At 39.3% G+C, this 16034-nt stretch overlaps 1 protein-coding gene across 1 annotated transcript; it reads right to left on the reverse strand.

The window, feature by feature from the left end:
• Positions 1–582: 582 nt before the first annotated feature.
• LOC137001522 (uncharacterized) lies at positions 583–1203 on the reverse strand. The gene has a single exon (XM_067360549.1). It carries the CDS (start codon positions 1201–1203, stop codon positions 583–585), a length of 621 nt encoding a protein of 206 aa, XP_067216650.1.
• Between the last annotated feature and the right edge of the window lie 14831 nt (positions 1204–16034).

Below are 16034 nucleotides of genomic sequence, written 5' to 3' on the forward strand. Positions count from 1 at the left end.
CCCGGTGAGCCCTCTCACCACGACAAGGTGGCGCACAACGAGAGGAGAGGTAGGGAACCTAACCTTTTTTTTTTTTTTTTTTTTTTTTTTTTTTTTTTTGTTTACGGAGATGAGAAAAATCTTCAAAAAGACACCCTGGAGCCCGTACTCCAGGGTAGTGCTGGATTCGACCGAGACTCGCATCAGGGATAACCCAGCAGAACCTTAAGGGGGCCATCCTCCCATCCAAACCGGAACCCAACATCCATGCGGGAGGATAGTCAGATGTCCGTAGGGATATGAGGAGCACGATGAACACCCAGCCCCACCGGATCCCCGATGATCATCTCGACCGCCTACCAGCTAAAAAACTCACCTCTCGCCCCTCTCTAGTCGAAAATAAGGAAAAGGACGGGATTACTATCGGGAGCATTACTCCATCCTTTTCCTTAACTATGTCTAATAGACCCTAGTATAATTTGAAAACGGGACATCTAACAATAACAACTAATGTTAAGGAAACATCTATTATATAAAAATTCAACCTAAACTATTAATCAAAATTAACCCAACTAAAACTATATGTACAATACAAAGAACAACTCAGTCCAAATCAGAGACTAGGTTGTCAATCGCTCTTCTTCTATCTAAGGCCTGGCGTTCGCGTTCGTCTGCCTCCTTTCTAGACATAACTATAGTACAAAATTTGGAAAAGGCTTTCCATTTCTCCACATCATCCAAAATGGCCACTACGACAGAGGGCAGATCTAATCTGTCACCTATGACACTCTTTAATACGTTTCGTTCTTCATTCCACGCTTCACAAAATTCCAACGTATGTTGCGCATTATCATTCGTCATAAAGCATTGAAGACATAATGGCGTTTCTACTTTGTTTATTTTACATAGAAATTCGTTCAGACAACCATGGTTCGTAAGGATTTGAGCTACATGGAAAGTGACCCAGCCATGGTTTCTGTTTATCCACTCGGTAAGGACCGGTCCTATCGCTTCGCGAACCCGCAAACCCGATTGATCGCTACCCATTTCCTCTAGATCACGTTTCCAATTTTGTATTACTTCAGATCTTGCGTTCATTTGTAAAATTTCCCTAAATCTAGGGGAAATATCTTCCCCCTCATACCTAGCTCTCCGTAGTCTCTCATAGACCATCGCCAATCTATTGGCGGAATATTCAAGAGGCGGAGTACCCGACAGAACCATGGCCGCTGTATATGAGACTGTACAATATGTACAACAAACCCTCTGTGTTATTTTCCGCATTATTTTTTCCACCAGAGACCTCGCCGTCCGATTATCGCGAAATGAATCGAACCAAACTGGTGCACCATACAAAATAATAGAAATTACTACATTTAAGTATAATCTACGTTTTCTTTCTCCCGGGCCTCTACAATTCGGCATGATCCTCCATAAAATCCTCACAACTTTATCCACTTTCATAGAGATTTGGCGAAAATGGTGTGTAAAACTCCATTCACTATCTAGGAAAATCCCCAGATATTTCAAGTTACTAGATATAGTTATATCCCTATCTTTAATAAATAATCGTCTAGGAAAACCACGCCCAACCGCCAAGGCCGGGAAGGCCATTACCTCCGTTTTATGCGGAGAAATTTCTAGCCCCATTCCTTCTAACTCTCTAATAAGTATCGCAGCGGATAACATTGCTTTGTTTCTAGATTCATCATAATCCTCACCAGAAACCAGCAGGATGGTATCATCCGCATAACCTAATGTCCAACAACCCTTCGGAAGTGCCAAGGTAAGTACTCTATTATAGCCAATGTTCCACAGAGTCGGCCCAAGAACCGATCCCTGCGGAACCCCACAAGTCATTTGCCTAACTCTAACTTTACCATCACAATCAATAAATGCGAGGCTTCTTTCCGAAAGGTATGCAGACACCATCCTACACAGGTACTCAGGGAATTCCATAGAGGACATGGCCTCCCTGATAACTCCCCACGGAAGAGAATTAAATGCATTCTTTATATCAAAACTTACGCATATAACTATTTTCCCCTCGTCTATTTCGTTTCTAACTATTTCGCGAAACCTAAGTATAGCGTCTATAGTCGAGCGCCCCTTTCTAAAGCCAAATTGGTTATCAGAAAGGGCGCCCACAGACTCCATGTGTCCATGTATCCTCGATACTATCACTCTCTCAAATAATTTGGCTGATTCGTCCAAAAGACAAATTGGCCGATAGATACTGGGGTCCGAATTTATACCCTCCTTTTTTCTCAAGAGGACTAGTTTGGCCCTTTTCCATACCTCAGGAAAGTTACCCTCCCTGAAGCATGCATTAAAACAGTTAAGCCACGCCTCCATGAAACTCCTCAAGCTACCAGTGAGTACACCTCCCGCAACCCCATCAGGGCCCGGTGCTTTCTTGCAGCCAAAAATCTTTTTGGCAGCTTCCCTAATCTCACCTTCAGTGACTTTTAGGTCATCAGTCCACAAGGGAGGACAATCCAAACGACCCGAATCTAAATAATTATCCCTCTCTGGAAAAAGAACCCGTACAATTCTTTTCACTATATCATATGGTAAGGTCTCAGTAACCGTATGTGCCGATGGTCTTAATTTTCTAAAAATGATTTTATAAGGCAAGCCCCATGGATCCTTGTCAAGATCCGCCAAAAGATCATCCCATGTCCTCGCTTTCGCCCTTTTTATACAGGTTCTATATTTACAGAGAGAGATTCTATATTTCCTATGCTTAACCGTCACTATGTCAACATTCTGTCTCTTTTTAGCTCTAGAGAGAGCTCTTCGCGCGCGAACCACAACTTCCCTTAGATCTGCCAGTTCCTCATTCCACCAATAGGTAGAGTTTCGAGGACAGCCGCTATTCCTTGGTGCAGAAAATTTACAGATTTCACGTAAAGATTTATTAATCCAATTAACCAAACTATCAGAAGAAACCGAATTTGTTATATCAAATCCCCAGGCTTTACAAGTAGCTGCCAATTTTAATGCTTCAACGTCTAATTTACGGAAATTCCATTTCGGGAACACGTTCTCTACGACCGAAGATCTCTCTCTAGCGAGGCCTGATTTAATCTTGATACTAATAACTCTATGGTCAGAGAGAGAAGGCGTATCTACCTCGACTACACAACCTAAGACTAAACTGTTCGCCTTAGAATTACAAATGACGAGATCAACAACAGATTCCCCCAGATGTCTAACACAAGTTGGAGTAAATTTGCTATTTAAAATTATTAGATCCATATGATCCAGCCAATCTTTAAATTTTGTACCTCTAGCATTGACATTACCTCTGTCCCAACTCGAGTGTCGCGCATTAAAGTCCCCTAGTAATAATATAGGGGAATTTTTATATTTCATAATAATTAAGTATATATCATCTAAAAACGTATCAAAAATCAAAGGTGGGGCATTCGGTGAAATGTAACAACTAAGTATTACAATGTCATTCCATTGAACAACACAAAAACCACGACCTTTTTCCAACCTAATCATTGGCGAGAATCTGTTATTGTTTCTACGCCACCAGATGGCAGCCTTCGGGGGTATATTATGTTCACACACCCACCTGTCATCTTCAGGCACAGAATGTGGCTCACTTATGACAGCCAGGCCCGCATTCCTTTCGTCCATAAGCTGCTCCAGGTTATCCTGTGCCTGCCGTGATAAATTAATGTTACATTGTAAAATTAACATTACATTAAAAGTTCTTCGCAATCCATATCCGCGACAGAAGATCCCGCCGCATCCTGAGCACTCCGAATCTCAGCATCCTTAAAAGTGGAAGGGTAGGTATCTTTTATTTTATTTTCTTTATCATTTGCATCTCTCCTTATAGTATCTATTCTTTTAGGTGGCACCGGTTTACAATTGACGCTGCCAACCAAATGGTCGGAGTTAAGACCTCTGTCTCGACAAACAAGACACACAATTTTATTTTTACAGTCCTGCGCTTTATGGTCAGTCTGCCCACATTTATAACAATTAAATCTTCTAGTTACAGAGCTGGGGCATCTTTGCACTGTATGACCAACAGCAAGGCACCTAAAACACTGCATCGGTCTTGCCTTTAAGGCCTCCACATTAATCGTGGACCAGCCTATAGTCAGCTTACCTTTTTCCAGTATTCTGACAGCCGATATAATTGGACACTGGAGAAAAACAACTCCCATGCCACCCCGTACATATCGAATTGTACCACAATTAACCTCCGAAATATTACAGGTACCAATTCTCACTATAGTTTCTTTAATTTCGTTTATAGAGATCGAGTCGTCAATACCTGAGAGTCTTAACTGAGCTTTCTTCGTAGGTCTTCGTAAATTAACACCTTTAACGTCAAAAAACAGCTCTCTCATCTTATTATATAGGATATCCGCCTTAAGATCCGACTCAGCGCCAGGAATCTCAATTAAGACACCTCCGTTTGCAGCATGTTTTATACGAGTGCCTTCAATGCCCAATTCTACTAAGGAAATCTTTTCACGTGCCATACTCAAGACATCCGAGTAAGACATTTCGCACTCCTACAGAAGAATGGACACAGCCGCAGTACTAGGTACCTTTTTTTTGAAATTAGATAAAATCTCTTTATTACCAATAATTTTAGTATTAGTTCTTGAATTCGAGGATCCAACCATAGCTGCCTTTTTAATGGGAGTAGATCCCTTCACTACAGCTCTATCCATTCCTCTTTTCCTCCCCCTACCAACCGTTATCCATTCGCTATTATTAATATTACTTAACTGAGTAGGAGTCTGCAAATCCCCCTCACCACCACCAATATTATTATTAGGTGAATCAACTATGTCTCTTTCTAAAATATGTGAAAAGTTAATATTTTCCTTTTTTCTTTCAGGTTTTTCAGTTGAATTTGCAGAGTCCCCACTACGCTCCGATTGAATAGGATCTCTACGTTTACTTCTTTTTTTTCCCCTTTTAGGCACAACAGTATTATTTGTTCGTTTCAAGAACAAATCAGCTTTAGAAATAATTGTATTCTCATAATTGTCACTAACCTTGCTTATCATACCTTTATTTGTATTATTTCTCTCCAAATTGTCCTTCTTAGTGTACCCCTGTTCATTTGTACCACAAAGAATCTCTCTCGTTTGTCTGGTCTCTCGTATAAGCTGTGTAATTCCATCCCCAAGCCTGTCCAAAGAGCGGACGAAAGCCAAATCCAACTCGATTCTATTTTGGGGCTCAGACCGCACTGCACATTCACTTTCTCTCCTATCCATCACCATATTACCACTATAAGTATCTCTATTTCTTAAAATTTTACCAACTGAATCATTTACAGGAAGAAGAACCTCCCGTTCAGCCTGCATATTGTCAGAGTCCAGAATTTCAGATAGTTCACTTTCACTATTCTTGTCATAAGCGTCTTTAATGCGTTCTCTTCTTTTAGTTTCTTTTAGTTCCATTTCTAACGCAACCACCTTTGATTTATTTTCCAGATCTTTTTTCTCTAAATCATAAAAACGCGACTTCCAATAATTCGGATCCTCTTTGGAATTCGCCTTGTTGGTCAAGAGTAAGCTGGCCCTCCTTATTACTTCAAGAGAAACCTTGATCTGACCACTGAAAGATCCTTTGATATTTGAAGATCTTCTTCGAATGGATTCGATCTCATTGACCATGTCATTTATTTTCAGGTTGATTTGTGTAGCGTGCTCCAAATCAAGACCCGCCATTTCCTCATCAACTCGTTTCCTATTATTATAGGAAAATCGTGTTCCAAACTTTTCTTCCTCTATCTCCTCTTCAGGAGGGAATCCTCTCTTCTTTCTCTTTTTCCCCATAACTAATTTGTTTCTTTTTTCCAGAGCATCGGATGATCCAGACTGCATCACCCCCTCCAAATCCGAATATTCTGTTCTACAAAGCCAAGAAGTACTAGGCACAGGAGTCACAGAACGGGACAACTCCACATTCTCAACAACCATCACATCCTCATCACTCTCCGCCCCGGACTCAGGACCAGATCCCCTCAATGGTAAGACAGTAATAGTCTTATCAACTTTCACATTACTGGCGATAGTAGGTCGACACTCTGCGCTCGCCGTTGACGCAGAGGTCAGCCCTTTGCTGGATGACGACCCGCAGGGGGCAGGGACGATACCCCCCACGTGCCGGTTCTCGGTATCCGACGCCGAGACGTTTGTTTCATTTATCTTGTACATGTCCATTTGATTTGCCTTGGTTTTATTGACAAGAGTTTTCCTTCTCTTGGTGAGACTGTGTAAATTTAAATTGCTTCCGATAACGTCCCACTCTATTCTTGACAATAGAATCGAAAACAATATCTAACCATTCCTCCTTTCACTATATTACAATATATCGCGTAATTTCCATTAATAAATTCTATTTAGTTCATTCCAGTCCTATTCAAACGTTGTTTAATATTCAATATTAAGATCATTAGCTTCATAGTTCTAATTAAAACACCTTGTAACTATAAACCACTAAGTATGTTATAATTAAGTTCATTTAGTTCTTATACAAAACCATCATTAATCATAAGTCATTTCTTCACTTAAATAATTATTGTTCAACATCATTCAAAATAAATCAACTCCATGAATAATCCTATTTATTTCTAATATGATTATAATTATGTCAAAATCAAATCATACTATGTTTCCTGTTACAGATAGCACCAATATTTCATGGTCAATATAGAGTCATTATACACAGACAGATAAGTATTATTAAAATTGTTCAATTGCATTTTATCATAGATCCTCCATTAATATTAATATTATATTATTTTCTCTTTGTTTCAGATGTATGCAGATCAATAGACAGGCAGGGTAAGGTAAAAGAATCTCTACCCCGGACATCACACAATCAAATTCACTTATTTATTTATTGTCTTCAGTTAATTTTAATAATCCAATTATTTACTATACGAACCTTATATGTAGACTCAAACGAGTTAGAACCATTCCAGTTATTATCCAATAAAATATATCACAAAAGTATATCTAATGGTGTAAATAGTATAAAGTATACCATCCTGCCATATCAATATCCATTCATTTCCTTGATATCCATATGATATGACACATGATATGACACATGCACTCATGGTGAGCCATAAAAGTGCAACCACATAGATGGGCAGACTCAATGACCTTTGCATAAAAGTCACTAGATTGTACAATCAACAATATGCGTTATTATATTACATATATTATCCATTCAATTATGTGCTATCTGCATAGATGCAACATAACCTACAAAATCAGTCAAATATACTATCCAGAATCATAAAGTTTATAAAGGTTTAGATGTAAATTTATCTATAAACACTTCAAAATATCACAAATCTTTCAATATTATCGCTCAGATATTATCCAATTCAATTGCAATTTGCAAAAAACACAACAGCAAGTCCATCACTATATATTATATGCATCTCATAGTCCAAACAAAACACTATTGATATTAACCATTAATACAACAAAATTAGAACTTATTATAAACTACAAATTGTTCAAACAAGTTATTTACTAATTAATTAATCCAAAATATATACAACAAACAGATGGTATGAAAGGGTTAACACAGTCGCCACAAACTATGCCACTTCCAATCAACCGCTGTTCACACAGTATTCCAGATGGATATATATGGTGTCCCATAAACCTCCACTCATATCAAGTCTTTGTAAAACATCACTTTTCATAGAATCAAGCTAATTATGTTGTAATTATATGCCAAACCGTTTCGGCACAAGCACGTATGCGCATGCGCTGGAGAATCAGCACATAGTACCCTTATTGCATTAAATGTTATTAAAAATACACATATGCATATAAAGAGACATAGAATCAAACAAAACTAGTTGCAATACAGGTAATAGTTTGCAAATAGATCACGAAAAATGTGTCCACTCTGTGTCAAAAGACCACTAGGCTACATAACCTCACATCTTAGATAGAGTGACTCATTAATAAGATAGTCAATCCAAAATCATAAAAATATGAAAAAACGTCACCAAATCATGTAGCGGGGAGCACGCTGATTCCGTCCATAACCAATTTTTCGTTCAGATAACACTTTGTACTACACAATAGTCCACTTATATACGGAGCTACCACAGACACGTCTGCTCCACTTGACGGCCACGGCAGACCAACCTAACCTTTTTTTTTTTTTTTTTTTTAGAGATGAGAAAATCTTCCAAAAGACACCCTGGCCCGGTCCAGGGTAGTGCTGGATTCGACCGAGACTTGCTTCAGGTAATTTCTGGACCTGACTAATAAGGAATTACCCATACTCGACCTACCCCCCATCCAACATTCCTGGTGGCATAGGAAGATGTCCGATGTTTAAGGGAGGACAGAGATATCAATTCCATCAGTCAGACAGAACCATCCGCGCATCTCGACCGCCTACCAGCTAAAAACTCACCTCATGCCTAACAGGCCCTTAGTTGAGGAGGAGGCAGGCTTACTAACTAGAGCATATCTCTGCCTCCCCCTCAGGAATGTCTCCGCGAAGACTCATACAAGTAATACGGGAAATTACTAAGGATAAGTATAAAGATATAACCTAGTCAACTAGAATAAACAAGTATAATTATTATTAACATAACGCAACATCCATGTCATAAGAAGACATCCGAGTCGCCCATCATATTATTATAAATAACTATATAATACTGTACAAATAGAAAACCACTAGTTATATATACAAGTAATTAGAATTAGTCGGATAATTCCGAGTCCAGGTGACCTAACAAAAGTCTCCTGTTCTCAGCCTGTCTCTCTCTTTCCGCCACCTCTTTGCAGGTAAGTACCTTCGTGCAAAAGAGAGAGAAGGCCTTCCACTTATCTTTATTGTCCAAAATAGAATCGACAACAGAAGGAAGACTCAACTGACTTCCCATAACCTGTACTAATGCAGCTCTTTCTTCAGTCCAGGCGCTGCAGAACTGGAGGGTATGTTGAGCAGTATCCACCGCATCGAGGCAGTGTGAGCATATAGCCGAATCAACTTTTCTAATTCTATAGAGGAATTCATTGAAACACCCGTGATTAGTGAGGAATTGGGTCATATGAAAGGTAACCCAGCCGTGTCTCCTATTCACCCAATCCCCAAGTCTGTCAACAAGAGCTTGCCGAAGTCGAAGACTGGGGTGAGTATGACTCAAGTTAGTTAAACTCACCCTCCAGTCCAACAACGCCTGTTCCTTGGCCTCCAGGTACCACCTAAGTCTGGTACTAGGAGAAATTTCCTCGTCATACTCGATCGCACGCTTAATTTTAAAATACAGAACCGTCAGTCTACGTGCCTGAAATTCAATAGGCGGAGTACCAGCTATCATAGATGCCGCAACGGAGGAGACAGTGCGATAAGCGCAACAGACTCTCTGATTAATTCGTCGCAATAGTCTAGTCATCAGAGATTTAACCCTTCGATTTTCCCCTAGAGAGGCCGACCATACCGGGGCCCCATACAAAATCATTGATAAAATTACATTTAGATATAGCTTTCTTACTTTAAAATTCGGTCCTCTGCAGTTAGGCATAATTCCCCTAAGATATCCTATGGTTTTATCTACTTTAGTGTATATTCTCTCAAAATGTTGCGTAAAGCTCCAGTCACCATCCAATGTGATACCAAGATACTTTAAGGTAGGTGCAACAATAACTACTCTGTCTTTTATAATTAATTTAAGGGAACCATGCTCAACCGCAGAGGCCGGAAAAGCAATCGCCTCCGTCTTGTGCGGAGAGATTTCGAGACCGAGTCTTTCAATCTCCCGCACTATAATGGCAGATGCCATCATCGAACGATGTGATGCCTCACCGATACTCTCACCCAAGACAACCAAAACAGTATCGTCCGCATAACAGATTACACTACAGCCAGGCGGAAGAGCCAGTCCGAGGACACTGTTGTAACCAATATTCCACAGGACTGGTCCTAAGACCGAACCCTGCGGAACACAGCGACACACCGCTCGTCTTCGAACAGTGCCCTCGGAGTCCACATATACCAGACTTCTATCCAGCAAATAGTCCGAGATAACCCTACAAAGGTAACTCGGGAACTCCATGGAGGTCATGGAAGAGCGAATCACATTCCACGGCATAGAATTAAACGCATTTCTTATGTCAAAGGATACCACAATAACAATTTTGTTTGCCTCCGTGCTCTCACAAACCAAACGCTTCAGTTTCAAAATAGCATCAACGGTCGACCGCCCCTCCCTGAAGCCATATTGGTTATCAGAGAGGAAACCGGTCGACCGCAGATGATCACCCAAGCGAGAGGCAATAATTCTCTCATACAGCTTGGAAGACTCGTCTAATAGGCATATAGGCCTATATATCCCTGGATCTTCTACGTTACCATCTTTCTTTTTAATGAGCACTAATTTGGCAGTCTTCCAAGCTGTAGGAAAGACCCCCTCTCTAAGACACATGTTAAAGCATGCTCTCCAGACCTCCATGGAGTGACCCGCGCCTCCCGCAATAATGCCCCCGAAAATCCCGTCCGGTCCCGGAGCCTTTCTATTGCTATTAAGTTTTTTGAGGGCTCGTGATAGCTCCGCCTGACTAACTTCATAATCATCAAGCCACACAAATCGTGAAAAGGGATTACAAGATATATGTTCATTAACGTCATCCGGAAAGAGAGCATTTACTATATTTTCCACGACAGAGTGAGAAAGAACTTCGCAAATTGGGTGTGACACCGGCTTTTTTTTAGTGACAATCTTATAGGGGAGACCCCACGGATTAATATTCATATCTTTAAGAAGTTCCTTCCACGCGTTATTCTTCGCTCTAAAAATATTCAATCTGTATTCGCGCAAATTCAGTCTATAACACCTATATGCCGTATTAATTAAAATAGGGTCGTCTTTCTTTCTAGCACGCGAAAGCTTCCTTCTCGCTCTCATGACAGAACGACGTGAGTTAGCTACCTCCTCGTTCCACCAGTAGGCCGACTCTCTAAAGAAGCCTCTGTTTCGAGGCATAGAAAGGTCCGAAATAGTCCGCAGTGAATCACCCAGCCAATTAACCAATCAGTGCGCAGCAGTAAAATTCATAGAGTCAAAAGACCACATCATACCGATATATCCAGTTACTAATAGATTTACATCAAGTTTACGATAGTTCCATTTAATAAACTTATTATTTATGGTCTTAAAAGTTTCCCTAGCCTTGCGCGTGCCAATCTCCAATCTCATAAGTTTATGGTCGGACAGGGTGACCACCTTAGATTCTATTTTACATTTTCTAACCTTTTTCTTAGCTTGCAAGTTGGCAAGGGCTAAATCTATGACAGATTTACCCTGCCATTTGTCACAGGTGTAAACATAACCTCCATTTAACAAGAACAAATTGTTCTCCTCCATCCAGTCCCTAAGGATTACTCCGCGCTTATCCGACTGCTTCGGATCCCAGTCCGCATGTCTGGCATTGAAATCACCAATAATAAGTATCGGGCATTTCTTATATTTACTAATGATAAAGGATAGATTATCTAAATAACCATTAAATACATAATTTGAGATATTGCGAGTGGAATAACAACTAAATATAATAAATCTGTTCCATCTCGCCACACAAAAACCAGATCCGCGTTCAAGCGGCCTAATAGGAAGAAAGCAGCCGGAAACACTACGCCACAGTATCGCGGATAGAGGAGGATCGTCGCAGGATTTCACCCACCTGTCATCCTCAGCCGGTATGGAGTGTGGTTCCAGTAAAATAGCCAGCGCTGCGTTGTACTCATGCATCAGATGACACAGATTGTCCTGTGCCACTTTCGAGTGATTAACATTACAGATAAGTATGTTAGCCATTAGCAATCCGTTGTGTCCATATCAGTGACGGAGACAGGAGGCTCCGTCGTAACCAGAGGTCTCCGTCCCTCCGTGATTATAGGTAAGGTTTTATTTAGAAACTCACTATATTTATCTTTATTTACATCTGTCTTATTCAATAACATCTTCCCAGGTGGAATTGGCTTGCATAAAGCAGAACCAGCCGGATGATCGGCCCTTAGGCCCCTGTCGACGCACACGGGACATTTAGCCTTATTTCTACATACAGAAGAAATATGATCCGTGTCTCCACACTTGAAGCAGCACGCTCTCCTGTCCTTGGGTTCCGTGCATCTCTGAAAAGTATGGCCGACCGCAAGGCATCTAAAACACTGCAAGGGCCTAAGGTCGACCGGCTCCACTCTGACTGTAGTCCATCCGATGTGAATCTTCGCTGCCTCCAAGATACGTACCGAGGAGGAAATTGGGCACCTCGCATACGCCACACCCAACCCCCCACGAACAAATCGTATCGGACTGCAGGAGATATTGCTCGGTGAGCAGGCGCCTATTTCCGCAAGAATAGTACTTATTTCTAATAATGTAATAGAGTCGTCAAGACCCACTAGTTTAATCTGCGAGGTTTTAATTGGTTTACGAATTTTAACTTCACTCTTATCTTTAAATACATTTTGCAAACTATTGAGTAGAAGATTAGCCTTTAGATCTGAATCTTCTCCAGGAATTTCGATAATCAAACCGCCTGTAATAGATCTTTTAATTTTAGTCTCACTGATGTCTAAGTCGGCCAATGAGATCTTTTCTCGAGCGAATCTAATTATTTCCGCGTATGTAATATCTGAATCCTCAATTAGAATAGTAATTGCAGAAGTGCGCGGCACTTTTTTCTTCAAATTAGAAATCTTGTCTTTAAAATTAAGATTTTTACTGTAATTAACTTTAGAATTATTTCTTCTAGTGGGATTAATGTTACCAGAATCTTCATGAATTTGTTTATCATTAAAATAATAATCATTTTCGTTATTAGTATCAGACTGAGTGTAATCCCCAATAGGAGTAGATTTCAAGCTCGCTCTTTTTCTCTTACGAAGACTCTTTTTGCTGCGCGAGACAGACCAATCAGTTCCTTTATTGTTATTATCCACTATATTGTCAATTAAATCATCCTCACTTATACTGGTAGCATCGATTCCACTTATATTATTATTTTTATTCTTTGTATTATTAAATGTTTTGTTTTTTGTTACAGGTCTAGATCCGGTATCAGCCGGGCCCGTTACTGCACGAAAACTAATCTCCGGAGCAACCGGAGCTTTTTTAATTACCGATTTAGTTTTATTAAGATTTTTTGGCAATGGTTTAGATCCCAAAGCTTTAGCATAACTTTTCTCCTCGCCGGAGAAGTCAGCATTCCTGCTCTTACCTTTTTTATTTCCAGGTATCCGTGAGGAAGGACCCAGATCGGGATGCCGGAGCTCTTCAGCCCTAACTCCACCGGAATTCAAATCCTCTCTCAGGAATCTCGTCTCTCGAATGAGCTGTGACATCCCGTCTCCAAGTCTGTCCAGAGATCGGATAATCGCTAAATCGAGTTCAACTCGACTCTCAGGATCACCACCACATGTATCACTTTCATCGTAGAGAGATCTTCTTTTAGCCAAACTCACTTTCCTAACCGTATTTATTTTATCAGAACTACACAGCTTTCGGGCAGCAGAAGGAGACGCAGCCGTCTTATTGAATTCAGACCCACCGTCTATCTCCGCAGGTAAATCACCTTTATCCATATCCATATCAAAATTATATGCATCCTTAATAAGTTCTCTTTGTTTAAGATCTTTCAATTCTAATTCAAGTGAATCAAGTTTGCGTTTGTTATCGTTTGCAGTTTTCTCCAAAGCATAATAATGAGCCATCCAATACTCAGGGTCCTCTTGTGAAGTGGCCTTTTGTGATAACAAATCGCTTGTTTTGCGAATAACCTCGAGAAAGACCTTGATCTGGCCACTGAAGGAGCCCTTAATGCCCGAAGATCTTATTCTAATAGAATCTATCTGATGAGTCATTTCATGTATCTTTAGGTTTAGATTTGGAGCATGTTCCAGGACCAGACCGGCCATCTCCTCGTCGATCTTCCGTCTATTATCTACAGAAAAATGGACTGCATATCGATCTTCTTCTGACTCCTTATCATCCTTGGATGGAGAACCTCTCTTTTTTCTCTTCCTACCAATGGAGGTGGTTATAGATTTACCCTCCCTCCTCCGTTTTTGTTTTAGGGAGCTTGAAGATCCTCCCGAGACCATCATCTCATCATCAGACTGTTCTGTCCTGCACACGGAGGGCGGATTAAAATCCCCCTCATCATCTGACACCACAATAGGTTCCAGTAATCCAGAAGGTCCGGCTTCGTTGTCATCCCTAACATCAATGGATCTACGTTTCATCGGAAGAACAGTAATAGATGAGCCTAATTGTTCATTACTAGCGATAACCGGTCGACTCCCTGCGCTCGCCGTAGACACAGAGGTCAGCCCTTTGCTGGATGACGACCCGGAGGGGGCAGGGACGATACCCCCCTCGTGCCGGTTCTCGGTATCCGACGCCGAGACGTTTTTATCCGTTATTTTGTCCATTGTCATAAAGTAAGCCTGGTTTTTTGACAAGAGTAACCTTCTCTTGACGGGAGGTAATTTATTATTATATATATTACAATCGGAATGTCCCGTTCTATTTATGGAAATAGAGCCGAATTGTAATATAAGAAATCAGCTATCATTGTCTCAGTAAAACACAAAGTATCGTTTTATCAAACACAAAATGAACACAACTTTCAATGACTTAGCATTATAATATAATATAATGTTAAGTTCTAAGTTATTCTTTACTATAAGGTAAACTGTTATTTCTGTTTCAGGTTCCTGACAACAACTGGATTCTAATCCACTATCAAGAGTCAATTAAAGTATCTTTCATAAGTGTATAACACTCAATTATAACTATAATTTGCAATAGTGATACAGTAGAATTGCTCATATTACATTTGTATTACTTAATCACTTTAATAATTAGTCTTCTGGTCAAAAAGAAACCAGCACCAACAACCGAGAATCAGATCCACTTATTTATTATAGATAAAAACCTTTTCTCCATCAATACAGAAGTCTTTTGGTTCCACAATATAGTATATTACATAAGTCAAACAATATAAGGGATATAGGTCTTAATATTCAGACATTGTGATGTGATGTTTGCTAATACAAAACTTATTAACTACTAATCACTCTTACAAGCAGACAGTGTAAAACAAAACGTACATGTAAGGAATTCCTTCAGAGACAGTTTATCGAATTAAAGCGATAAAAGTACATAACAGGTAAGTACCATCTTTCTATTATTAACTTATCTTATCGTGTAAGATCTAAGTTTATGTCTCAAAATAGAGTATCCAATCCTTCACTTTAACTATAATAATCACTAAAGAATCTTATATACATATTACAGATCTTAAGTAATCAGCATATACTATACCGCAAGTTAAAGCGGAAAAAATCCAATATATAGTTCATATCTATTTATATTTATCGATAGATCAATAATTTCCATCGATTCATTACGCGACATACTAAAGCAAAAGTCCTTTCAATAGCTTATCTTTATCGATATAAGTTCTCAGATCTCATCTTTTATTTATATAAAATCAATCCTTAAATTATAACTCGATAACTCATTACACTACACTCCTAATAGAAACAGTGAGCGTCAATATTAGATTTACAATATTTCCACAGATTAACATGTAAACAATGTATGTTTATCCTAACATAATTTATTTCCTAGTTTCAATTCTTAAATATATATTCTACAGAGATATAATATAAATGCAGAATATTAAATTCATATTAAATTCTTTCAGTCCAAATTCATAATTTATTCTAGAAGAAAGTCCATAAAAGAAGGTCACTAGATCGTATGTCTTAATTATAATAATCTATAACCAAGTAATGTTTATAAAGATAACCTTATTCCATTATCTATTGTCTAAATGCAACTAAATATAACAGTAACTTCCCGTGAGAACACTAAATGTTAATTCTTATTAATTATTCTTCAAGATTAAAACTAAGATCTAAATTCCTATTTCATTAATACTTAATTTAATAATTAATTTAATGTATCTCGATCAACTTAACATAAATCAATATGTGTAGGATCACACATC

This window comes from Linepithema humile, chromosome 8 (assembly GCF_040581485.1).
Source record: "Linepithema humile isolate Giens D197 chromosome 8, Lhum_UNIL_v1.0, whole genome shotgun sequence".
Lineage (NCBI taxonomy): Eukaryota > Metazoa > Arthropoda > Insecta > Hymenoptera > Formicidae > Linepithema > Linepithema humile.